The sequence below is a fragment of the Clarias gariepinus genome, chromosome 1, assembly GCF_024256425.1.
Source record: "Clarias gariepinus isolate MV-2021 ecotype Netherlands chromosome 1, CGAR_prim_01v2, whole genome shotgun sequence".
In the NCBI taxonomy this organism is placed as follows: domain Eukaryota; kingdom Metazoa; phylum Chordata; class Actinopteri; order Siluriformes; family Clariidae; genus Clarias; species Clarias gariepinus.
Window position 1 is genome coordinate 166008 of NC_071100.1, and position 27282 is coordinate 193289.

The following is a 27282-nucleotide window of genomic DNA, read 5'->3' on the forward strand; positions in this document are numbered from 1 at the left end:
TGAGATTTAAAAGAGATAAAAAATGTGAGAATTTTTTGAGAATTGTTTTAGAACTCGAAGAGACCTCTTTTAAAACTTAAAATGAGGCTAGTTTGAGATTTTGTGCATCTTTTTTTCCTAAAGAAAAAAATGAGTTACAGGAGAAATACACTATAGTCTCATTTTGGTTTCACACAGACCTCATAGTTGACTAGGAGACATGATTGATACATTTTTGAGAGCTCTTTTCAAAAAATAATTTCCTCTGGGCCCCCTCAAACCCCCCAAGATTTTGATGATGACTTATTAATAATCTTTATTGTTATTAGAGTATATACTTTCTCTTCCACAGAAAGTCAATGTGAATAAACTTTAAAATACGATTTAAAATCCAGATAATTGTCAGCCAAAACAGTAATAATAACCATATTAACTCAACATCTTTAAATCATTCAGTGTTTTAGAATTAGTGCACTTGTGGGACTTTAACACATATGAATAAGTAAACATCTTTCCACAATGGGAGCAAAAATATGGCTTCTCTCCAGTGTGAATGCGCTGGTGTCTTTGGAGATGATCTTGACGGTTAAAAGCCTTTCCACAATGGGAGCAAAAATATGGCTTTACTCCTGTGTGAACACGCTGGTGTTTTCGGAAATTACTCTGATGAGGAAATCTTTTCCCACACTGTGAGCAGTGATACGGTTTCTCTCCTGTGTGAATGCGCTGGTGTCTCCGGAGATCATACTGTCGATTAAAACTTTTCCCACACTGTGAGCAGCAATATGGCTTCTCTCCAGTGTGAACATGCTGATGTTTTCGGAGATTGCCCTGGTCAGAAAAACTCTTTCCACACTGTAAACAGTAATACGGCCTCTCTCCTGTGTGAATTTGCTGGTGTCTTTGTAGATGACTCAATCGATTAAAACTATTTCCACATTGTAAACAATGATATGGCTTCTCTTCTTTGTGAATCCGCCTGTGTTGTTTGAGACAATCCTTTCGATTAAAACCCTTTCCACACTGTGCACAGTGATATGGCTTCTCTCCTGTGTGAATGTGCTGGTGTTGTTGGAGGGTACAGTGACGATTAAAACTCCTCCCACAATATGAGCACTGATGTGGCTTTTGTTTGGTGTGACTGCACTGGTGAGTTTTGAGTGCATTTTGATGACCAAAATCTTTTCCACAGTCTGAGCAATAAATTTCCATCTGTACATCATTGGGAAGTGTGTCAGAACAATGAGCTTCAGATAATGTTGAAGAACTGGAGTCTTTGGATGGGATCTGAAGTTCATATTTCGTCTCTCCCGATTCTTGCTGTCTCACATGCTCTTTGTAGTTGGATCTCTGGATGCGTTTTCCTAGGTAAATTTGAGATGCAATGGGAAAGAGTATGAAAAGACATGCAATAGAATGTTGTGTATTTCTGGAAAAGTGAAAAGATAATATCAATTTATGCATGAAATGTACCAAGATTATAAAATCTAATGTAAGGGAATATAAACAATGAAGAGTCTAAATGACCAAAGACTGCTTCATCTGTAAATAACATCATCTGTAAATGACAAATTACTACCAAATCAAATACTCTGAAACTCAAACTTTTTATGATCTACATGTTTTATGAGCTACACGCTAACCCTATGTTATGATCAACATTTGCTTTAATTACAAAAAATGGATTTTTAATTTTAATTACTATTTACTTTAATTAATACTTAGCAGATGCTTTTCATACAAAGCTCCTAACTGTAAAAAAATTTCAGTCTGTTATTTAACTGTGGTTCATGACTTCATAAGTGCTTCGATAGAGCTATACATGCAATACATTTCCTTCTGTTTGGTAGGATGGCCTGGCATTTACCCTGATCTGGAGAAACATCAAGTGTCTTTGATCTGTTGGCATTCGAATATAATTGAACAAAAGTGAAATGATTTGCAGTATGGATGGATGGATTTTACCATTCATGAAGCACTTTTTGTTCCAGAAGTGGTCAAACCCAGGACTAAGATCTTTGGCATCCTCTTCATACCACACCAAGAGCTCTTGTCCTGGGCTAATGGGTCGACAGCAACGATAGAGAATTTCCCCTCGATACTGAAAGGCCACAAGATTCTGTTCATCATCATTACGGGCACAATTCACATACCTAAAAGAGTGAAGCAAAGGGGCAGAAAAGGTAAAAAATTAAGTCAGAGTAACAGTCTGCGAGGACGTATGATGCATTCTAAGTGATGGGACAAATTAGGGTTAGGGTTAGCTGTGAAATCAATAACAGAATAATGACCCAATAACTGGTGTATTTCTCACCTCATCCAGTTCGCAAGAATTTCTCTCTTGGCATCTACGTACTCTTCACATGTCTTGCTTCTGTGTATCTGTATGAAAATTACACATTTCACATTATCTTTATTAAATAAATCTATGCTTATAACGGTCAGCTATGATAACAAACCTAGTTACACTGAGACAGGGTCTAGAATCAAAATAGGGGCTAATAAAGTTTACTTCTGGTGTTGTACGGGCTTCGCGGAACAAGTAAAGATGCATCACAACAATTCAAAACAAAACCCAAAGTGTATTAAATGACAACAAAAAACAAATAAACAAGGTGCACCACAAATCAATATTTAGAAAATATATATACAAATATAAAGTTGTGTGTGTGTGTATGTGTGTGTGTGTGCAATGAAATGTCCAAGTCCGGGTTGTTATTGTTTGTGGGTGTATGTGGCTGGAAGGGGATGGCTCGGTCTCACCGGTAAGTGATGTTCAGTCCGGGAAATTGAAAAAAAGATCGAGAGGTGTATTGAATGGTTCCAGAACAGATAAATCCACCACGTAAAAAGTAATCCACTGGATACTGCAAACAATCTCTCTCTTAGGCCTTGTTCATACTGGCGTTAAATTTTTGGATAAACGAACACGCTCTGAACGTCCTAGACGTTTATTTTGCGTTTTGTAGTGGCGCTCGATTGACTTCTACACTGGTGTTCGTTTGGCTCTGTCTAACGCTAGCCTGCAGCCCAAATTGTAGTTTGTGTGTTAACCTGTGGGGGCAGTGTGTCGGAAACTGGATATGAAAGCCCTTGTCGTTTTATTTATGGTGCCTCATTTTAATATGGACCATTTTGCTATATTAGACATTAATCATCTTGTTTTAAAAATTATCGTACTACGCGAGGTAGAGAGAGAAAAAATCGTCGCCGCCACTGGGTTCACCCTCTGACAGCACAACATCGGATTAAAGGAAGTTTTTTGTGGTTTTTAAAGAATTGCAAAAATTTCCGTGCAGGTTTTTAATTACTGTCGGATGTCAGTTTCCACTTTTGATTGTCTGCTGCAGCTGGTGCAATGCTACATTGCACGCCGCTCAACCAATAATGCGATTTGGTGTTAGCCCCGCAGAGAGACTACTTGTCACGTTGAGGTAAGCAAACAGTAGTCGAGTGTGCACTTACACTTGCAATAATCCACAGTAGATAAGGTTTCAGTAACAATATTCACTGTATTTATCCATCTATCTATATATCTACAGTGGTGTGAAAAACTATTTGCCCCCTTCCTGATTTCTTATTCTTTTGCATGTTTGTCACACAAAATGTTTCTGATCATCAAACACATTTAACTATTAGTCAAAGATAACACAAGTAAACACAAATGCAGTTTTCAAATGATGGTTTTTATTATTTAGGGAGAAAAAAAAAATCCAAACCTACATGGCCCTGTGTGAAAAAGTAATTGCCCCTGAACCTAATAACTGGTTGGGCCACCCTTAGCAGCAATAACTGCAATCAAGCGTTTGCGATAACTTGCAATGAGTCTTTTACAGCGCTCTGGAGGAATTTTGGCCCACTCATCTTTGCAGAACTGTTGTAATTCAGCTTTATTTGAGGGTTTTCTAGCATGAACCGCCTTTTTAACGTCATGCCACAACATCTCAATAGGATTCAGGTCAGGACTTTGACTAGGCCACTCCAAAGTCTTCATTTTTTTTTTCTTCAGCCATTCAGAGGTGGATTTGCTGGTGTGTTTTGGGTCATTGTCCTGCTGCAGCACCCAAAATCGCTTCAGCTTGAGTTGACAGATGGCCGGACATTCTCCTTCAGAATTTTTTGGTAGACAGTAGAATTCATGGTTCCATCTATCACAGCAAGCCTTCCAGGTCCTGAAGCAGCAAAACAACCCCAGACCATTACACTACCACCACCATATTTTACTGTTGGTATGATGTTCTTTTTCTGAAATGCTGTGTTCCTTTTACGCCAGATGTAACGGGACACGCACCTTCCAAAAAGTTCAACTTTTGTTTCGCCGGTCCACAAGGTATTTTCCCAAAAGTCTTGGCAATCATTGAGATGTTTTTTAGCAAAATTAAAACGAGCATTAATGTTCTTTTTGCTTAAAAGTGGTTTGCGCCATTGGAAATCTGCCATGCAGGCCGTTTTTGGCCAGTCTCTGTTTTATGGTGGAGTCGTGAACACTGACCTTAATTGAGGCAAGTGAGGCCTGCAGTTCTTTAGATGCTGTCCTGGGGTCTTTTGTGGCCTCTCAGATGAGTTGTCTCTGCGCTCTCGGGGTAATTTTGGCCGGCCGGCCACTCCTGGGAAGGTTCACCACTGTTCCATGTTTTTGCCATTTGTGGATAATGGCTCTCACTGTGGTTCGCTGGAGTCCCAAAGCTTTAGAAATGGCTTTATAACCTTTACCAGACTGATAGATCTCAATTACTTTTGTTCTCATTTGTTCCTGAATTTCTTTAGATCTTGGCATGATGTCTAGCTTTTGAGGTGCTTTTGGTCTACTTCTCTGTGTCAGGTAGCTCCTATTTAAGTGATTTCTTGATTGAAACAGGTGTGGCAGTAATTAGGCCTGAGGGTGACTACAGAAATTGAACTCAGGTGTGATAAACCACAGTTAAGTTATTTTTTAACAAGGGGGGCAATCACTTTTTCACACAGGGCCATGTAGATTTGGAGTTTTTTTTCTCCCTTAATAACTTAAACGTTCATTTAAAAACTGCATTTTGTGTTCAATTATGTTATCTTTGACTAATAGTTAACAGTTTTTGATGAGCAGAAACATTTAAGTGTGACAAACATGCAAAAGAATCAGAAATCAGGAAGGGGGCAAATAGTTTTTCACACCACTGTATATCTATATTCCTTATTTCTTATCAATTTCTTTTTTTTTTACTAAGGTTTTTGGCAACTGGGTAATCAATTCAATTCAATTCAATTCAATTTTATTTGTATAGCGCTTTTAGCAATTTTCATTGCCGCAAAGCAGCTTTACATAGTCAAAAGAATTATTTAGGTTTGTATGAAATGTGAATTTGTATGAATCAAAATGGTCAGTTTGTCCCTGGTGAGCAAGCCGAGGGCGACAGTGGCAAGGAAAAACTCCCTGAGATGGTAAGAGGAAGAAACCTTGAGAGGAACCAGACTCAACAGGGAACCCATCCTCATTTGGGTTAAACAAAAAGCAGTAAATGATCTGCATTTATACAGTGTGTAGGGTGGGAGGCAGTTCAGCTATAATAGCTGATGTTAATTGATGTTAATATGGAGTCCAGGTAGTTATTGAAGACCCAGGTAGACTTGTAAGAAGTTCCAGTCATGAACTATCGAACTGTCAAGTCCCCAGAGAAACAGTTGCCAACACCAGTCAAGGCCAGAACCATTTTCTAGGTAGAGAGAATCATTCCCAGACACCAGACGCATCCCAGAGAGACACACGGGGCATCCATGTGACGAGATCTTCAGCCAGAAGCGGGGCACCAGGATGGGTCAGACGTCCGGAGGGCAGAGGGAGTCTGGATCACTGGCAGCTCAGGAACGACATGTGTAGCTCGACAGAGAGAGAGAGAAAGAGTGAAAGGGGGGGACAGGAGGAGAGAGGAAAAAGAAAGAGGGGGGGAAAGAGAAGAAGAGGAGAGATGGCAGTTAGGTATGGTCACAGTCACACAATGTATAATGTGAATGTATATTAACTGTAGCGTGCAAGCAGAGACTCCGGCAGGACTAACTATGACAGCATAACTAAAAGGGAGGAGCCAGAAGGAAACACAAACATGAGGGCTTCCTGACATGTAAAGCAAACAATCACCTCACCGTCAGCAAACCTGAGTGATCAATGAGAGTGAGGAAGACAGCATCCAAACATACCAGTTTACCATAATACTCTACGTCCATGAGTCCCCCAGATCTGCTCCTTTACCTATGGCAAATCTATTTATAAAAATGCTCGGCTAAATAAATAGGTTTTTAGCCTGGACTTAAACACTGAGACTGTGTCTGAGTCCCGAACACTATTTGGAAGACTATTCCATAACTTTGGGGCTTTGTAAGAAAAAGCTCTGCCCCCAGCTGTATTTTTCATAATACGCGGTACTGACAAGCAGCCTGCATCCTTTGATCGAAGTAGGCGTGGCGGATCGTAAGACACTAGCAGTTCGCTCAGGTACTGCGGCGCGAGACCATTTAATGCTTTATATGTCAAGAGTAGTATTTTAAAATCAATGCGAAATTTCACAGGGAGCCAATGGAGTGAAGATAAGATAGGGGTGATGTGCTCATATCTTCTGGTTCTGGTGAGGACTCTCGCTGCTGCATTTTGGACTAGCTGAAGCTTATTTATGCATCTAGCTGAACAACCAGACAGTAAGGCATTACAATAGTCCAACCTAGAGGTGATAAAAGCATGAACTAGTTTTTCTGCGTCGTTTAGCGACAATAAATTTCTTATTCTGGCAATATTTCTGAGGTGAAAGAATGCTATCCTGGTAATATTATCTACATGTGCTTCAAATGAAAGGCTGGAATCAATAATCACACCAAGGTCTTTCACTGTTGCATTTGATGGAACAGAAAGGCCATCTAAAGTTACGGTATGATCTAAAATTTTACTCCTAGCTGTATGCGGTCCTATGACTAGAACTTCTGTCTTATCCGGATTTAGCAGAAGGAAGTTAGTTAGCATCCAATTTCTTATGTCCTGCACACATTGCTCAATTTTAGTAAGCTGTTTTTTCTCATCAGGTTTTGCTGAGACATATAACTGTGTATCATCAGCATAACAATGAAAACTAATACCATGCTTACGGATTATGTTGCCCAGAGGAAGCATGTAAAGGGAAAAAAGCAGTGGACCTAAAACTGAACCCTGCGGAACGCCAAACTCCACTAGAGAACATGCAGAATAATCACCATTTAAGTCTACATACTGATAACGATGGGTCAGATAGGATCTGAGCCAGGAGAGGGCTGTACCCTTAATTCCCACTACATTTTCTAATCTGTGAAGAAGAATAGCGTGATCAACAGTGTCAAAAGCTGCACTGAGGTCAAGTAATACAAGCATAGTTACACAACCCTGATCAGAGGCCAATAGAATGTCATTTACTACTTTAACGAGCGCCGTCTCTGTACTGTGATGAGGCCTAAATCCTGACTGATACAGTTCATGTATGCCATTCCTATGTATATATGAGCATAGCTGCTCCGCTACTATCTTTTCCAGGATCTTAGAGATAAAGGGGAGGTTTGATATTGGTCTGTAACTGGACAGCTGACAGGGGTCGAGGTCAGGTTTCTTAATTATTGGTTTGATAACTGCTAATTTAAAAGATTTTGGAACATATCCAATGCTGAGTGAAGAATTAATTATTCTCAACAGGGGTTCTATTATTGCTGGTACTATCTGTTTAAGAAAATGTGTCGGTACAGGATCTAATATACAGGTTGATGAATTTGAAGAAGAGATGAGTGAAATTAGTTCATTCTCTTCAAGGGGAGTAAAGTATTCTAGGTTCTGGTCTGACATGGCTAGATTAACATCTGCATCAATTACATTGTTCGGTTTCAAAACCACAATTTTATGCCTAATATTTACAATTTTATTATTAAAAAAGTTCATGAAGTCCTCACTATTGCATGATGTTGTTGTGACATCATGCAATAGTGACATCATGCAATAGTAATCCTTTTCTTCCTTACATTTCCAGTACCTATTGGGAAAGTCCACCATTTTAAGGATAGTGCATGAAACATGTTGTGTACTATGGGAATGTCTGCAACCTCTTGTTATGCCAGAGCCAACAGAACAGCTATGGACTGAAAGTTTTTTTCTGTTGTGCTGATGGCCATTGCAGACCAACTTACAACTTTGTGGCTGTAGATGTGGAAGAATATGAAAGCTCCTCTGATTTAAGCATCTTTCGTTCTTCGGGCATGGGACGTAAATTTTATAAAGAGTCATTACATTTTCCTGCACCCAGTCCTATTGTTGAAGAGGAATCACCAATGCCATGTTTTAGTTGCAGATGAAGCTTTTGGGCTTCATGAAAACATGATGAAGCTGTTCCGCAAGCGTGCACTTACAACTCAAAACAGTGTTTAATTACCGCCTGACAAGGGCACGGCGGTATGTAGAATGCAAATTTGGCATCCTGTCAAACAAATGGAGAGTCCTTCGAACAGCCATGCAGGTAAAACCAGGAAATGCTGATGGGATTATAAAGGCCACATGTGTCCTCCACAATTTTGTATGTCAGAGGAAAGGCTACAATGTGAATGACATGTCTGCAGACTTTCTGAAGGACTTCAGTGTTCAAACTGTTCGCAACACACATGGGGCAAGTGTGGTCAGGACCTGATTTGCTGAATCCTTTATGTTCCCTTGCAGAAGAGCTCGCATGGCAGTATTCAAAAATTTGATATGTGGATGAATACCAAGATGGCGCCATTGAGGTCGGCTGCCGTCACGACTGCTCCAACGTACTTTTAAGTTATCTTTCAGTAACTTTAAACCGGCTAATTCATCACCATTGAGTTCAGGTATGATAGAGACACTCTTGTTTCTATTGGTATACAATGTACTCACAATTCGATGTTTTTAACTCCGGATCTGAGATGGCCGAGTGAGATCCTGAGGGAGAACAAAAGACGCGACACGAAGCGGCGGCCCCGAGGGAAACGAGTCGGCGTCAGGAACAGGCTGAGAGCCCATCCACACTGCACACCTCTGCCTAGCATCCTGCTCGCCAATGTCCAGTCACTGGAGAACAAGCTCGATGACCTCAGGGCCAGAGTAAAGTTCGAGAGAGACATTCGGGACTGTTCCTCTTACACGCTTCTGCACACCAAACCTGGAACTACTGACCATCATATGTCGTCCTTTTTATCTACCTCCATCTCTTCCCTCTATTGAAGACATCTACACCACACGCTGCATCCGCAAAGCCACCAGCATTGTGGCTGATCGGAGACACCCCTCTCACACACACTTCGCACTCCTGCCATCTGGAAAAAGGTACCGAAGCATTCGGGCCTCACATCCAGACTGTGCAACAGCTTTGTGCCACAGTGTGTGCCACAAGCCATCCGTCTCCTCAACAAAAAGGGACTGAACTGATAAATACACACACACACACACACACACACACACACACACACACACACACACATATACACACACACACATACACATTCTTGCAGGAAAACAACATCCTAGAAGAATTTCAGTCAGGTTTCAGGCCCCATCATAGTACAGAAACTGCACTAGTTAATATTGCGAACGACTTGTTTTTAGCTTCAGACCAAGGCTGCATCTCAATACTAGTCTTACTTGATCTTAGTGCTGCATTCGACACCATAGATCATAATATTCTCATAGATCACCTACAAAATCATATAGGTATTTAGGGGCAGGCATTAAAATGGTTTAGATCATACCTGTCTGATCGATACCATTTTGTTGATCTAAACGGAGTACCGTCTGATGTAATGCCAGTGAAATATGGGGTCCCACAAGGGTCAGTTTTAGGACCTCTGCTGTTCTCAATATACATGGCTTCCTTGGGAAACATCATTAGAAGGCATGGGATTAGTTTCCATTGTTATGCTGATGATACCCAATTAAATATCTCAACAAAACCAGATGAAATACCCAAGTTGTCTAGACTAACTGAGTGTGTCCAGGACATAAAAGATTGAATGACCAATAACTTTCTTTTACTAAATTCAGATAAGACGGAGATATTACTAATCGGCCCAAAAACCAGCACACAACAGCTTTCACAATTCAGCCTGCGTTTAGAAGGATGTACTGTTATTACTAGCTCAACAGTAAAAGACCTGGGCGTAATATTAGACAGTAACTTGTCTTTTGAAAATCATATTTTCAATATCACAAAAACAGCCTTTTTCATCTTAGAAATATTGCCATATTTAGGAGTATCCTATCCGTATCTGATGCAGAAAAGCTACTTCATGCATTCATGACCTCCAGACTGGACTATTGTAATGCATTACTAGGTGGTTGTCCTGCATCCTCAATAAACAAGCTACAGTTAATCCAAAATGCAGCTGCCAGGGTTCTCACTCGATCCAGAAAATACCCCAATATTATCATCCCTGCACTGGCTACCTGTTCAGTTTAGAATTAATTACAAAAAGTACTACTTGCATACAAGGCTTTAAATGGTTTAGCTCCCACATACCTAACCAGTCTTCTGATGCGCTATAATCCACCACGTTCCTTAAGATCACAAAACTCCGGACTTCTGGTAATTCCCAGAATTTTAAAATCTACAAAAGGGGGCAGGGCATTTTCATATTTAGCTCCAAAACTTTGGAATAGCCTTCCAGACAGTGTTCGGGGAGCAGACACGGTTTTCCAATTCAAAAGTAGACTCAAGACGCATCTCTTTAATCCGGCATACGCGTAACTCATCCCATAACCTCATATTGTTGTCTCGTACACCTATCCTGAATGGCAACAACGCTAATTCTCTCCATCTTTTCTGTATTTTTCTACCCATCCCGAGGCATCTGGAGATTGTGCCAGCTTTAGTAGACAAAGGCCAACCCTGCGAGGTTTCTGAGGCATCCAGAAAAGGACCAGCTCCAGCTGGATTCTGCTTTATGACAACTGGAGCTACACATCCTGCTCCTGTGCTTCCAGTGATCCAGACCCCATCTGCCCTCTGCACCTACTGACTCCCTGTGCTGAACTGGACTTCATGTTAATCTACACAACTTCTGTTATATTGAACTTTCACCTGCACAACACACATGATGTTATTTCTATCTGTTATCACCCAGATAAGGATGGGTTCTCTGCTTGAGTCTAGTTCCTCTCAAGGTTTCTTCCTACTGCCATCTCAGGGAGTTTTTCCTTGCCACCATCACCGTCACCCTTGGCTTGCTCATCAGAGACATTTCATTCATCATTCATTCATCTAATTATTATCCAGACACATTTTTCTCACACATACACACTTCCAAATATTTTCTTTTCTTTCCTAAAAAAAATAAAATAAAATTCTTTAATTTTTTGTGAAGCTGCTTTGAGACAATGACCATTGTTAAAAGCGCTATATAAATAAAATTGAATTGAATTGAACACACAAACATTATCACTCAGCTTAACTCAACTACATCAAAACATCAATACATCAAAACATTGGGACTGGACTGACTAATCAACACAAGCGCAGACACACTGACCTACACCACCAAACTATCGTACACACAAATCTGTAAATGCTTCACGGTTTCTCTCTTTTGCACAATATTCATCAGTTTTTGCACTAATTCCTCAATTCCTGCTGCTATGTTTACTACCTCAACACCATATTTTATGTTCTTAATGTTCTGATATGTCAATTGTCGCACTGTCACTTTGTTGTTGCTCATTTGCACATTTGCATGTGCACTTTGTTGTCTGTAAAACCTGTAGATAGTCTCTCTTAGTTAGTTAGTTTTAGTTAGTTTTTGTTAATTTATGTTGTAATTTATGTTAGAACTATCTGTCTTGTCTCTGCTAGCCAGCTAACTAGGCCTCTTAGTTATCTAGTTTAGCTTCTCTGTTAATTTATGTTGTAAGTTTATGTTGCATGTAGCACCTTGGTCCTGGAGGAACGTTGTTTCGTTTCACTGTGTACTAACTGTATATGGTTGAAGTGACAATAAAGCCTACTTAAACTTGAACTTGACCTTGAGTTTACATCGGTCATAATCAGCGCCGTTTATATCCCGCCTCAAGTGGACACCGACATGAGGCACTCACACAGCACCAGACACAATACCAAACAGTAGGCCTGGGTGATAAAACGATAACGATATGTTTCGCGATAGACACGTGATCGATATCAATAAAAAATGTGTTCGATAAAACGTTCGATATTTTCTTTGTCGGAAAAAAACAGAGGTTGCGAAGCTAGCGTGACCGAGCATTCACAAAATCCTTTTTAATCCTTCTACGGCAAGCCCCGAGAGGATAAATGCATCACACACACATATGCACATCATCAGCGCCCATCTAACATTAGCGCAATATAACAAAATCAAGTTACAGTAGGTCTGTTACACTAGTTTGGTTGCATTAACAAAGGCACTCGCTCTCTGGTAACCTAGCAACGGAGGGAGTAATACGCTAACAGCCAATCATGTAAAAGTATCATATTTGGTTGCGCCATATTGTTGTCTTGTGCTGGTCTGCTGGATTCCTCTTAAGCAGAAAATGAGTGCCGCAGCGAGCGAGGAAATTGTAAATAAAAGAGGAAAAGTCAGCTCGCCAGTATGGCAGTTTTTTGGATATTATAAGTCTGACCGTAGTCAGACCAATGTCGTCTGCAAATTATGCAAGTCCGTTGTCCCCACCAAGACTGGTAATACCACGAACTTGATGTACCACCTTAGCCGCGCTCACCCTTTGGAGCACAGCCGTATTCAACCAACAACATCTGTAGCTGCAACACCGCACAAGCAGCAGACCACCATGGACAGGTACTCTGCATCAGTGCCTTATGACAAACAATCTAAACGGTATAAAGATATAACGGAGGCAGTGGCATATCATATAGCCAAAGACATGCTTCCGGAAGCCAGGTTTTAAAAAGCTTATACACGTGCTTGACCCACGCTATATTCTTCCTGGCAGAAAGTACTTTTCTAAGACTGCCATTCCTAAGCTGTATGTAATGCGCAAAGAATCTGTGCAGCAAAAAATATTGTCAGCCAAGTATGTTGCAACAACCTCTGACCTGTGGTCAAGCCGTACTTCTGAGCCATACATTAGCTTGACCATTCACTTCTTCGACAATGAATGGGGTTTGAAAACCAGATGCCTTGAGACTGCATACTTCCCCGAAGATCACACAGGAGAAGTGATAGCAGAAGGCTTGAAGGAGGCACTGTTGTCCTGGAGTCTGATTAAAGACAAAATGGTGTGCATCACCACAGACAGCGGGGCAAATGTAGTAAAGGCGACTTCACTGAACAACTGGACACGGCTGCAGTGCTTTGGCCATCGTTTGCACTCTGCTATTGGTGAGTAGCTTTGTCATTTTAATGCTCGCCATCATTGTTGGTTCCTATAGTGATTTTATTAGCCAGTAATTGAGATTATATATTATGATCTATGAAAGCAGCTTTACACACGTGACTCTGTGTGCGTGTTTCTGTGTGTGATCTATTATCAGTTATTAACGCTGGCATTGTTTTTCTGCAGGTGCTGCAGGAAATGATAAAAGAGTGGAGAGGGCTGTAGGTGTGTGCAAGAAAGTGGTATCTACCTTTTCTTGCTCGTGGAAGAAAAAGAGTGTGCTCTCTAAAGCAGGAACGTCTCCATCTTCCCACACACCAGCTGGTCACAGAGTCACCAACCAGGTGGGGCTCAAGACAAAAGATGGTGGCAAGGGTCCTAGAGCAACAAAAGGCCATCACTGAAGTTCTGTCTTCTGACAAAAACAACAGGCACCTGATCCCAACGTGGCAGGATATTGATGTCCTTGAGTCAATGCATGCGGCCTTAACTCCTCTCCTGGAGTTCACAGACTCCCTTTCTGGGGAGTCATATGTGACGGTCTCGTATGTGAGGCCTGTGCTCCTTTTTTTCCGCTCCAGTTTACTAAGAATTAATGAGGCAGACACTCAGCTCACAAAAGAGCTGAAGACAAAAATAATGAACTATCTCGATAAGAAATATGCTGACCCTGACACAGATGATCTCCTGGACATGGCTACTTTCGTGGACCCTAGGTTTAAAGGACAATTCATCAGACCAGAGAAGGTGGGGCCATTCAAATGAGAGCTGTGTCTGAGATCATGGATGTAGACCAGGGTGTTACGACCCCTTAGTCTAGGGTTCAGGGCCGCAACAAAAGATAAAATAAAAAAAAGAAATCCTTTACAAACAGGATAGTGTGCGTGGTCTTTTATTTTTGTTTTTACACACACACACACACGCACACACACACACGGGAAGCTCTTGGCTTCAGGGTTGGGCCAAGGCCAAAACAATAAACAAAACCCTCCCCCTATCTCCTCCCGTAAGCTAACTAACCTATAGAAAAAAAAACTATAAACCAAAATACATAGACTAACCTAACTTCCTAACTAAACACAAAACAGGAGAAAACGGGTTTCAAAGAAAATGGCACCCAACCCCTACTGCTTCCAACAAGAAAAAAAGTATATACAAACAAACAAACAGAAAACTATTTACAATATTTACAACAAAACCAAAAACAAAGATTGAAACAAAAGAAAACCAACACTTATCCCAACTCACAACAATACCAGCGCGACCCAACAGTTTGCATACAATAGCCAACACAACACACATCTCCAAATCACAACAGCGCGCGCTTCCGGGTTTCACCGGCCAGCTTAAAAAGACGTGCTTCTCCACGGCCAGCCAATCCCGTCGCACGTCACGGCACGCTTAATCAGGGCGGGACCTCCTGCAGCAGGGACAGCGAGGGAGAGAGAGCAGCACCAGCAGCCACGCACGCGCACATACGTGCACTACGTGCACTACAGTCCACTGCAGTCAGTGGACCAACTATGCCACTGGGCGTGAAGAAGCAACGCAAGTCATTGGGGAGCTTTTTCAAAACAGTGTCAAGAAGATGATGCTTTGCCTCTCACTGAAAAACTGATATGAAACACTGATATCGTGATACAGTTTTCAGCCATATCGCCCAGCCCTACCAAACAGCATATCACCTGCCCAATCAACTTTCCCAACCAGAAGCCATGTGTGGATAAAACCATCCACGACGCTCTGAGATCTCGCACCGCTGCCTACAACGTGAGACTTGCGGCTGCCCATTATCAACGAGAGCCCAGTGGAGAGAGTGGACAGCTTCAAATACCTCGGTGTTCACATCACGCAGGACCTGTCAGGGTCCTGTCACATCAACATTGTGGTAAAAAAGGCCTGACAGCGTCTCTACCACCTCAGACGCTTGAGAGACTTCAGACTGCCCTCCAAGGTGCTCAGGAACTTTTACTCCTGCACCATAGAGAGCATCCTGACGGGAAATATCACGACCTGGTTCGGGAACAGCACCATGCAGGACAGACGAGCTCTACAGAGGGTGGTGAGATCAGCTGAGCGAATCATACGCACCGAGCTCCCTGACCTGCACTCGAGCTACAGCAAGCAGTGCTGGACCAAGGCCAGGAAGATTGTGAAGGACCTCAGCCACCCCAGCAATAGACTGTTATCTCTGTTGTGGTCAGGAAAGCGATTCCGCTCCTTAAAAAAACAACACAGAGAGACTGAGGAGGAGCTTCTTCCCGCAGGCGATACGGTAATAAGTACACCACATAGTACTGATCCATTTTGCACATACACACACATGGTTTTTGCACTCACTGTGGACATTCACTTACACTAGTAAACTACCATTTGTGGTCATTAGTTAAATTACCCAATTACTCCCATCACAAGTCACTTTAAACATGTCACTTTTAAGCATATTTGCACACCCCCTGGACGTTCTGTTACCGGATGCACAAGTCACTTTAAACACTTTAAATATGTGACATTTCCATTTATATTCAACTTCATTCCCACACAAAAAGTCCATAAATTCTATATCTTTGTATTATACAGCTATTTGTTATTTTCTATATTTTTCATATATTTTTCTTATATTTTGTACTGTACAGTTATGTTATTTTATTCCTTCTTAGTTAAATTTACCTTCTGTTTTCTTTTCATATTTATTTTCTACTCATAGTCTTTTATTTTAAGGTCACAGGCAGTTGTCTAAGTATTTCACTGCATATCTTACTGTGTGACTGTGTATGTGACAAATAAAATTTTAATTTAAATAATCCCTTTGGTTTGGCAAGAACTTTTTTTTTCAAAAATATTTAAATCACACTGTTTTTGATCAGTAATCAATTTACTGTTCAATTTATTGTCCTTAAGTAAAAAAACAAAACAAATGCAAACATAAAAATAGCAGACACACACAATTATATATACAGTATATATGTGTGTGTGTGTGTGTGTGTGTGTGTGTGTGTGTGTGTGTGCATGTGTGTGAGAGAATAAAAATATAAAGCAGCATCCTGTATAGTGACATTTAAGTCAAATAAGGCATATGCTACAGACAGAAATAACATGTTTTATGGAATACTGTTTACCATTAACAGTTTGTAAACAAGAACATTAGAACAAACAGCACATTGTGCTAACATTTATTGTACTTAACATTTACAGAGCAGATGCTCCCAGGTGAACAGCATTGGCTGCTGAAGCCAATTGCTCAGGGATGGTGGGGATTGTTAACAGTATGAGAAGAAGTCCTTACTCCGGAGTTCACTGAAGGGGGTGGTGGAGGAGGGTAAAATGTGGAAGTGTTGTAGGGAGAGGATGCAGCAAAGGTTGGTGATTGCAAGTGTGGTGTTGTGTGTTGCATGGATATTGAGGGTTGTTTACAACTTTGACGAGATGTGTAAAGTGCTCTGTAAACACATTGCATTATTTCCATTTTAGCGGTTATTAATTTGTCCTCTGGTAGTTGCCGCAAGTCTCCCTCAAGAGATTTTAAAAATGCAGACACATTATCCATCTTTGAAGACTCACGGCACTTGTCGATACTGTCTTTCATCTGGTCAATTACCATCATGATGTCCAGATCAGGTCTCTTCTTCTCTGCACGGCGTGGCTTAACCTTTGTTTTCCGTGGAGTGCGTAGGAGTGGAGTGCTGTGCCTTTGCACTTCTTCCGGATTGCTGGTTTCTCCGTCATCCACATACGTGACTTCACTTCCTGTTGTTGACGTACTGTCGTATACATTTCCACTAGTCCTGCACAAAATAGTTATGATTATTTTTATTTACTTTTCACAGTAAAAGAAAAGGTGTTTTACAGAATGATTAACATTAATATAACCAATGCACCTGCAACAGATAGAAAACATGCATGTATTTCAAAAATAAAGTCAATTGCAAAAATAAAGAGGAATAGGAAAACATAAGTACTTACTGTCTCTTTTCTGTGGAAGACTTTAAAAACAGCATTTCCTCAAATAAAGGATGTGATTTCTTCCTCTTTGTTGAACCCATTCCACTCCTTTTTTCATTCATGTTTTTCATATCCCTTGTGAATCTATCTCTGAGTGACTTCCACCTTTTTTTCAGTCTTTTTACTGTAAAGACAGGGAAACTATCAAACATTTTTTAGACTAATAAAATCAAAACAATCATACCTGTTTATTACTACTCACCTTCTTCTTTTTTTTCTCTGACAGATTTATTTTCCCATTCTTTTACAAGCTGCTTAGCAATAGACTCCCATGCCTTGGCCTTCTTATAACAGTCACTGTAGTTTGGTAAAGAGACGTCCCATATCAGCGCTCTCTTCTCCACTTCCTGCACGAGCTGGGCTGGATCGACTTCCTCCGACATGTTATTTAGCTTCTTTTCCGCATTTCCCTATGTATATAGCATGTAGGATTATGGGATATATCCAGTCCTCCAAAGCGTAAAAGGAACGCGAAGAAAACGCACTAGAAGCGTTTTCCTTGCGTTCGTTGGGTTTTGAACGCCAAGAAAAAGCTGCACGCAACTTTTTTTTACGCCGTATAAACGCACGTCACCAAAGCCCGTGTGAACACTCTCATTGACTCCTATGTGTAGAAAACACTCGGCGCTTGATCCGCGCTCACCGGACGCTACGAACGCCAGTAAAATACTTGATTTAAGCGCCTGTGTAAAGAAGGCCTTATTCGCACAGCGCTGTGTTCTCCTCATCTCTCCACCCTGAGGCCTTTGCCGGTTCCTCTTTTAAGCCGGCTCACGTGACCCGACACGTCATCGGGTTGCCCTCGCGCCACGTCCACGCATGCTCACAAGAGATTAACCGTAGAACCAGAACACTGTAAATGGGACAGCTACCATATCGGTTGGGGTTAGTTTAACCCTAGTTAATTTAATTCTACAAATTACTTTCCCTGCAGTATAAAAATGATCCTGTTATGTGGCTGCGCTACATGCTTTTAAATAAAGTCAGGTACACAGGAATGAGAATGATGGCTTATGCCATTATTGCATAGTATATTAACACCAAGCCCCAAAATTACCCTAGTACCCATCTGGAAAAGGTCGAAAAAGGAGAGGAGGAAGTCGCGTTCGAAAGCAGAGAGAGAGAAGGAAAGGCAAGAGTTTAGGAGTCACAGTAGGGACTTTGCATTTTGGGACTATGACAGGGAAGGCAAGAGAGTTGGTTGATATGATGCAGAGAAGGAAGGTGGATATACTGTGTGTCCAAGAGACCAGGTGGAAAGGTAGCAAGGCTAGAAGCTTAGGATCAGTGTTCACTCGTTTTACCATGGTGTGGATAGAAAAAGAAATGGAGTAGGACTTGGAATGTGTGGAGAAAAGTGTCAGGTGTGTTGTGCAATAAAAGAGTATCAGCGAGAATGAAAGGAAAGGTGTACAGGACAGTGGTGAGACCAGCGATGCTCTACGGCTTAGAGACAGTGGCCCTGAAGAAAAGACAGGAGGCAGAATTGGAGGTAGCAGAGCTGAAGATGTTGAGGTTCTCCTTGGGAGTGACAAGGATGGATAGGATCAAGAATCAGTTTATCAGAGGGACAACCCACATTAGATGTTTTGGAGATAAAGTCAGAGAGGCCAGATTGAGGTGGTTTGGACATGTTCAGAGGAGAGATGGTGAATATATCGGTAGAAGGATGCTGAGGTTGGAACTGCCAGGCAGGAGGTCTAGAGGAAGACCAAAGAGGAGATTTATGGATGCAGTGAGAGAGGACATGAAGTTAGTTGGTGTGAGAGAAGAGGATGCAGAGGATAGGGTTAGATGGAGGCAGATGATTCGCTGTGGCGACCCCTGAAAGGGAACAGGCCAAAGACAAAGAAGACCCATCTGGAAATAAGGCCCCAATTTTCATCAGAATATACACCAATGAGCCATAACACTGAGATTATTGAGTAGCCCATACTCCACCCCCCCCTCCCCTCCCCAAGCCCCCATTGCCCCCAAAAAAGCACCGACCTTTTTAGAGGGAAAATTAAACTAGATTTTATTGTTCTATTGTTCATTTGGGATATTGTTCTATATCCCAAATGAGGACGGAATCCCTGTTAAATCTGGTCAGTCTCAAGGTTTGTTCCTATTGTCTCCGCTTGCTCATCAGGGACAAACTGATATTTATTTAGTCTATACTTTTTTCTGTAAATGTTCTAATTCATTTCCACATTTTTTTTTTATTCTGTAAAGCTGCTTTTCAACAATGGCCATTATTAAGATTGATGAATTGAAGAGAATGGAAATAAATGGAATTGAATGGAATGGAATCTGAAGAATCTGGAGACCAAGTCAACACCCCTGGCCCTTGTTATGTTCTTCAAACCATTCTTAAACCATTATTGCAGTGTGTCAGGACTTTATCCTGCTGAAAGAGGCCAATACCGTCAGTGCCTCCATGTCAGTGAAAACATGATTCTAATGAACATGGCCCGTAAATAGCTCTTGACCTGGAGGTTAGAAATCTTATTCATTTTTTGTTTATTTATTAATTTGGTCATCTTTAGCTATCCATAAGCTCCCTCCCCCCACCCCACCCTCCCACACACACTTGTAAAAACAAAACTAAGGTTACTAATTTCCATGATTTTTTTTTTAGGCCCACAGATTTGGTTTCCTGCAATTTATTTATGCAACTAAAATAGGTTATCTAAGTACAGAGTGAACTGTACTAGTAAGTTATAAGCAGTATGATTATGCATGTTATCAAAGTATTCAAAATCTTACAGTAGATTTATAACAAACTCACCGCCCAGGAGTATCCACTGTCCATGGTCTCCTCTCTGTCCACCAGCTCTCCCTGATAGGGTCCGAAGTGTGCACCTACTGGAACAGTCTCCCCCTTATTAAACACTCCCAGGCCTGCATCAGGAATACTGGACTCCTGAATCTCTAGTCCAGGAGGAAGAGTTTGTTTGGCTCGGTCAGAGACCCCCATGGGGACAGGCGTATCAGGGATGAAGAGGGGAGAACCATGAACCTTACACTTGTTGAAGAAGAAGGATTTGCAGATCTCACAGTCTGGGAATAGAGAAAACACATCATAGAAGACGTTATGCCGAAAGGTATATGTAACGTGTGTATCAGAGAACATACAGATCAACACTATATAACAATCAACCAAAGAAAGCCTAAAAGATTTAAATGTAACATGAATGCAGAGTGATCAGATAAGAGTTTTGCAAGACAAACAAAATCATGTTCATTAACATGTGTGCAGCACTGCATGATGTACATAATATCTAGTTTAGTAACTGCCTGGTCAGGGTCACAGCTGTCTTAAATTTGACCTTTTTTTTATACATATATAAAATAGAAAAACAGAACAGGCAGGCATGTACAAATAAAAAATATATATTTGTTCATGGAGAAAAATAAATGAATGAATGAATTAAAAAAAGGTCATATACACATCTCTATTTACACATACTGAAGGTTCTGGCATTTCTAAATGTAGGCATTTAAAATAACTAATTTAATTTCTTTAAGGCCTAACCCAGGTAACCTAAACCAGAAGTAAATGTGAATTTCATCTAATATCACTCTCCAGTCAGCTGGGATAGTGGACATATAATGTTAATTTTTTTTTTTTTATCCAAATTGTTGAGTAAACTTATCATAAATATATAACAATGCCAATAATTTTTTTTCCTCATGGGGAAACATAAGCAAGCATAACAAAGATCCAAGAATTAAATTTTATAGCATTCCTGCTGATAAGATTATAGCAATAAAACATTAAGGGATGACACTTGCATTGGCAGTCTGTAATCTGTAACGATGGCATCTGACATACAGGAGAAAGGGTTTAGACGATCAAGGAAAAATTCTTGATTAATGTTAGCTAAGCTACATCACTTGTGTTACTTGGAACGGCACTGTGTGAGTTTCAAAAGCTGCCGATAAAGAAAATAAATACTTATTAATACGAGGGGCGTTCAAGTCAAACGAGGGTTTGTTTAAAAACTTAGTGCATGCTTGGTAATGAGAGAGTTCTCCGATTTTGGACTGGCACAGAAGATTTTAATCTGTTCTGAGTTAAAGAAATATTTTGACATGGCAGGCCAGCATTACTTTGATCACATCATCACCTCTGATGAACGTTCCTCCCCTGAATTGATACATATGCTTCAGTGGAGGCAAACAAAATTTTGAGGAATTGAGCAGTTGCATTTTCATTTCCACATGTTTGGAAAAAAACATTAAGGAGTTCCTGGGAGGCTCCTGTGACACAGGCAGTCCGATCACGGGTCTCCCTAGTACCCAAGCACTAATGAAATGCTGGGATAAGCGTAATATTGTAGCAGGGGACTACATAGAATATAAAATAAAGAACTGTATTCTGCGCAATCAAAAATCCCGCTTAGACTCGAACACCTCTCCTTTTGGAAACAGTCATCTGTAAAAAATTTTTTTTTTTTTTAAATCAGTTCATTATTTTTCCAACTGCTTGTTGGTGCACGTATCCAAGAACATTCACAGTGGGCCGAGCACGAGCATGCAGGAACGCACACGATAGTACAGCAGCATGTTAATTTAAAGAATTTCTGTTATATTGTACTTTCAGCTGCATAACACACATGGTGTTATATCATCTCTATCTGTTATCACCCAGATGAGGATGGGTTCCCTGTTGAGTCTGGTTCCTCTCAAGGTTTCTTCCTATTACCATCTCAGGGAGTTTTTCCTTGCCACTGTCGCCGTCACCCTTGGCTTCTTCATCAGAGAAATTTTCATTCATTCATCTAATTATTATCTAGACACATTTTTCTCACACATACACAATTTATTATTATTATTTATTTTATTTATTTATTTTTCTTTCTTCTTTTAATTATTTTTAATGAATTTCTTTCATTTTTGTGAAGCTGCTTAGAGACAATGACCGTTGTTAAAAGCGCTATATAACTAAATTGAATTAAATTAATGTCTAAAATATGTATAAATATAATTTGAAAGAATAAACATTTTGTTTATGATACGTCTTGAGGGATTTATTTCTAGCTTTCCTTAATATTTGATATGAATATGGCACAATCATTAATAATGGATTCATGTCAGTTTGATCTTTATAAGTGTATAAGTGTTTGCTTAGTTCTCACATGATAACCTTGCTTGTATTTTTCTCCGATTGTTTTTCCATTTCTTGGCCTTGGGTCGATGTTTACATCGTAGTATAAAATTGGTGTTTTGCCATTTATGTTTGGATTTCATTGCCCAGGCTGACTGACTGACTGACGCGTGGACGCAAAATAAAACCATCTTCTCCAGCTGAACCCTGGCTCTGAGTCTCCTGATTCCTTGGTCATGTAATGCTCTGGTCATTTCCAGAAGATTTTATTTTTATTTACAACAGTCTATAGATATTTCACTGTGGAATAATGAGTGAGTGAGTGAGTGAGTGAGAGTGTAACTGAGCTCCAGAGAGGCCTGATGTCTTACAGAGCTGGTCTTTATGGTCAGGACCTTCCTCTTTAATGGGGATATCTTCAGGTTTGGTGTGGAGGTCGTCTCCATGGTTGCTGATGTTCAGCTCCAGCGTCTCCTCTTTCTTCACTTCTGGCCATGTGGATGTTTCTCCATCTGAAGTCTCCATTCTCACGTCCTCACACGGCTGAAGAGCAAACAACAATAACACTCACTCAGAAAAGACTTTAGATTTCCTTTCTCACTCATTGTGTGTTATGAGGTTTTGTGTGATTAGCAGGTCAGAGTGTAAGATAGCGGTGAAGAGAGACAGGAAAACAAACACTAGGTAAACTTTAGGTATTATTTATTTGTTTATAATATTATATATAATTTATATGATGATTTCTTTCTAACACACCTGGTCATTCAGTGTTTACCTGTGAGGGAAGAGGATCAGGAGCCCGAGACCTCCTGGAGGAGCAGCGTCTGACTCCTGCTGAACTCATCACAACTTCTCTAAACACAACAACAACAACAACAACAATTTAAACAATTATATAAAAATTATAATGAATATTTAAAGCTCTTAATAAAATGCAGTCATTCCTTTAAAATGCAGTCATTTGTTTCATTGTGTAGATCACAAGTTTGAATTTGGATAAAGCTGCTCACTAGAGAGGAACATCGAGGGACAAAGACATGAGTGCCTGTAGGAGACAGGATTTTTTTTTTTTTTTTTGGCCATCTAGAACCCCACTTCCATCATTTTGAGGCCATAATTTACAGACGTCATCCACTGCCACAGAAAAAAATGACTGCATTACCTTAGCACATTAAATAAAATGTCTGTCCATGTGCCTTTTGACCTGACGTACCAGCCAACGCTCAAACCCCAGCACCACCACACTACCTCTGCTCGGCCCTCGACCAGGAACTGCTCAGATATATGGGGTGATAAAATATCTATCTATCTATTTATAATACAAACACAGTGAACCATGGCGAGAAGTTTACAAAATAGTGAGTAGGTACAAAATCTCCTAAACAAGCCTTTTTTATTCAATCTAAATTCACCCAATTTAAGTTATTTAAAAATACAAAAATGTTCACTTTCCCAGACAAGATGGAAGCTCGCCTGGGGGAACGGGTCAGGCTGGAACAAACCCCTCCATTATTCTGACGGTTGAAAATAATCTCAAGTTTTAATCGAGACCAGCAGGACACGAGGGAACAGTGTCCAGTGTGGCTTCACCCTCTGGGGACGCCACATCTCAGACACACACTTTTAAATGGAGTGAAAGTTTACAGGTTCAATCAGTTTACACTGAATATGTGTCTGTATTCATTCGCTGAGTGTTAATAAAATCATTTTGTTGTGTTTAAATACACACATTTTAGTGTAATGTAACCCTAAAGAGTCGCTCCGTAGAAGATTATTTAAAAGCTTTATACAAATGAAACAGTTTATCCACAATAAAACCCTTCTTTAAGGCCGAATCTCTCCTTATCGTATAAATACAATACTCTCCTTATTGTACAGGACGCATTAACACTGAACCCTAGTGCACACCACGTCCACACAGTGGTGCCAACTCCACAGTAAGGAAAGTAGCCACTGCCTGTTCCAAAAGTCACTGGAAGTCGCTAAATGATTTCATCACGTAATTTATATAATGACAAATAGTGAGTAGGTAAAAACGTTTAGAACTATACAAATGAATGTTTTTTCTGTCAAATATCCTGCTTTTATTTATATACACAATTTTATTTTTTATTATTTTTAATTAAAGCACTTAAAAAAAGCAATAATATGAAAGTGCTTTAACAAGTCTTAGTTAGCTTAAGGTTTTTATTATTATTATTATATAATAAAATGAAATGAGACAGAATAGAACAAGCTAGCGTTAGAGGGATGTTTTGCTTTTGTTAACTGTATAATAAAGAAAAAGAAAATTAATAGATAGAATACAAAAGGAACACAGAGGCTAGTGTTAATTAGTTAATATTAGTTTTTTTTATTTTTTATAATTTTGTCATAATTCCAACCCTCCTCCTTTATCCGGCACTTTGGACAACTCTGGGACAAGAGAGTTAGCTTTATAGATATATACACATGGACACATCAAAGTCTCCAGTAACACCGAAAGAAGTCACTAGATTTGTCACTAGAGGGTCTGAATCCTCACTAAATCCAGAGACAAAGTCTCTAAGTTGGCATCACTGTGTCCACACGTAGCGGATAGTTTTTAAAACAGAGATTTGACTTCTTCGCTTTTAATGTGCATAATTCCTGTGGTTAATTCTGTCCACATGACCTAGCGTTTAAATACATCTGTCCACATGAAAACCCCAAACGCTGTGTTAAGTCCTGTTAGGAGTCTCACTGATCATCAGGGGGTCAATCAGAACATCATCACCTGTTTCACTCTGTAGAAGTCTGATGGGTTTCATCCCATCGTCATTATGTGTGTGTAGCTGATGTTAAATCAGCTGGAGACCAGCACAGAGACAGTGACGTCACCCCCCCCCTGCACCACCCCCTCTCGTGCAGCACCAGCACCACCACCACCATATCACCCCCCCCCCGCCCGCCCCCCCTCTCGTGCAGCACCACCACCACATCACCCCCCCCCGCCCCCCCTCTCGTGCAGCACCACCACCACCACCACCATATCACCCCCCCGCCCCCCCTCTCGTGCAGCACCACCACCACCACCATATCACCCCCCCCCGCCCCCCCTCTCGTGCAGCACCACCACCACCATATCACCCCCCCCGCCCCCCCCTCTCGTGCAGCACCACCACCACCACCATATCACCCCCCCCGCCCCCCCTCTCGTGCAGCACCACCACCACCACCACCATATCACCCCCCCACCCCCACCCCCACCCCCACTCTCGTGCAGCACCACCATATCACCCCCCCTCCCCCACCCCCACCCCCACCCCCACTCTCGTGCAGCACCACCATATCACCCCCCCTCCCCCACCCCCCCTCTCGTGCAGCACCACCAAATCACCCCCCCTCCCCCCACCTCTCGTGCAGCACCACCATAACACCCCCCCCCCGCCCCCATCTCGTGCAGCACCACCATATCACCCCCCCCCCTCCCTCCCCCACCCCACCTCTCGTGCAGCCCCCTGAGTTCTGGAAAATCCACACTTTGGACGGAGTTTTACAAAAAGCTCAGTTTTCAACGACCAAAGCTGCGTTTGCATGAGAGGACGAGGGACGAAAACCGCCGATAAACATCTCCGTGTGGACATGTGGACACGGACTGACTTACACAGTGAAGTGGAGATCCGTTTGGGACTCGAACACACAGCGTCAGTGGAACTTACCTCAGGGTTTAAAGCACAACGAGCTGTTTAATCCTCAGGAACACACAGTAAAGTGTTTATACTCCACACACACACACACAGTAAAGTGTTTATACTCCACACACACACAGTAATGTGTTTTTACTTAACACACACTCTATCAGAAGTCTCTTTATGTGCCGATTAGCTCTCGTTAGCCTCACATTAGTCTCAGGACGCCGCGGTTTCTTCTTCTTCTTCTTCTTCTTCGGTGTTTTCTGGCAGTTGGAGAAGCAGCGCTTGCGCGCTTTACCGCCACCTGCTGGAGAAGAAGCGCCAGCTCCACCTGTCAGTCACTTTGTAGTTATTGAAGAGTTCATTAGAAACACAGCCCTTTGTCGGGATAATGAACTAAAGGAACTGCAGTCCTGTACTGTACTGTACTGTACTGCACTGCAGTAGCTGTTATCCTAACCAGGTTATTCTATTATCGTTTACTGTTTTACGTTACATTTGTATTTTCTGAAGCTATTGTAATGTTTGGTAGACTATTATTATTGTTTGTTCCTGACAAATACCATAAAATAAAGTATGTTGATGAATTAGGTTACTGGGATGAAACGTATGAGGTCAGGAGACTGATAGACCATGTCCAGCTTTCATGTGATAACCATTAAAATTACTATTAGCAAAAATATAAAAGTGTTCTGAGAACCCCACACCCCGAAAACTGATCTTAACTGCCCCGCCGAATCTAAACGACTGAAACAATCGGCGCAAACTTAAAATTGGTTAAAAAAAAAAAAAAGTAAAGTTAGTAAAGTAAAAGAAAGGTTTTAAGAAAAATAATATACTGCGTTTTTCACTGTTCATTCTTAAAAGTAACTTTAGATATTTTTCCCACTTTTCGGGGGAACACGCTAGTTTCTTCATCTGAGAACAAGAGCCATCCGTCTCCTAACAACGAAACTCTGACTCAGGTCCCTTAAAATGCCCCAGTGTTTAGCGTGTGAACTCCAGGATCTTTAGACATTCTTCCTCCGTCATTAGTGATAACATCCTGCAGTCCACACACTGAACAAGCTCATCACTTATTCCTTCTGCAAAATCATCAACCTGTGTATTAGATCCTATCCCCACACCTCTTCTCAAGCAGATAGTACCAGCAATAACGGAGCATCTGTTAAAAATAATGAACTGTTCACTCAGCATTGGGTATATTCTAAAATCTTTGACAT

General features: G+C 41.0%; 2 protein-coding genes across 3 annotated transcripts; both read right to left on the reverse strand.

Moving 5' to 3' along the window:
• Positions 1–305: 305 nt before the first annotated feature.
• Positions 306–1327, reverse strand: LOC128523910 (zinc finger protein 239-like). Its single transcript, XM_053496108.1, has one exon. It carries the CDS (start codon positions 1189–1191, stop codon positions 409–411), a length of 783 nt encoding a protein of 260 aa, XP_053352083.1. The 5' UTR covers positions 1192–1327; the 3' UTR covers positions 306–408.
• On the reverse strand, positions 1327–26162 carry LOC128523662 (uncharacterized). Of its 2 annotated transcripts, XM_053495734.1 has the most exons (10): positions 26087–26162; positions 23182–23260; positions 22778–22949; positions 20085–20356; positions 17517–17724; positions 17276–17438; positions 16911–17097; positions 2294–2361; positions 1945–2132; positions 1327–1408 (listed from the first exon to the last, which is right to left on the reverse strand). In XM_053495734.1, the coding sequence occupies exons 2-10, from the start codon at positions 23248–23250 to the stop codon at positions 1344–1346; spliced, it is 1392 nt and encodes a 463-aa protein (XP_053351709.1). In that variant the 5' UTR covers positions 23251–23260; positions 26087–26162; the 3' UTR covers positions 1327–1343. The 2 variants fall into 2 exon arrangements, with proteins under 2 accessions (XP_053351709.1, XP_053351699.1); XM_053495724.1 differs by having other exon boundaries at positions 1331–2132.
• Between the last annotated feature and the right edge of the window lie 1120 nt (positions 26163–27282).

Bases quoted from the DNA above. Each gene is read 5' to 3' on its own strand.
- LOC128523910 (XM_053496108.1), bottom strand. From the start codon at position 1,191: ATGGAAATTTATTGCTCAGACTGTGGAAAAGATTTTGGTCATCAAAAT.
- LOC128523662 (XM_053495724.1), bottom strand. From the start codon at position 23,250: ATGAGTTCAGCAGGAGTCAGACGCTGCTCCTCCAGGAGGTCTCGGGCT. The intron at 17,098-17,275 runs GTAAGTACTTAT...TATTTTGTGCAG, and splicing joins TCTTCCACAGAAAAGAGACA to GACTAGTGGAAATGTATACG. The intron at 2,362-16,910 runs GTAATTGACCAG...ATTTTCATACAG, and splicing joins CTGATCTGGACATCATGATG to ATACACAGAAGCAAGACATG.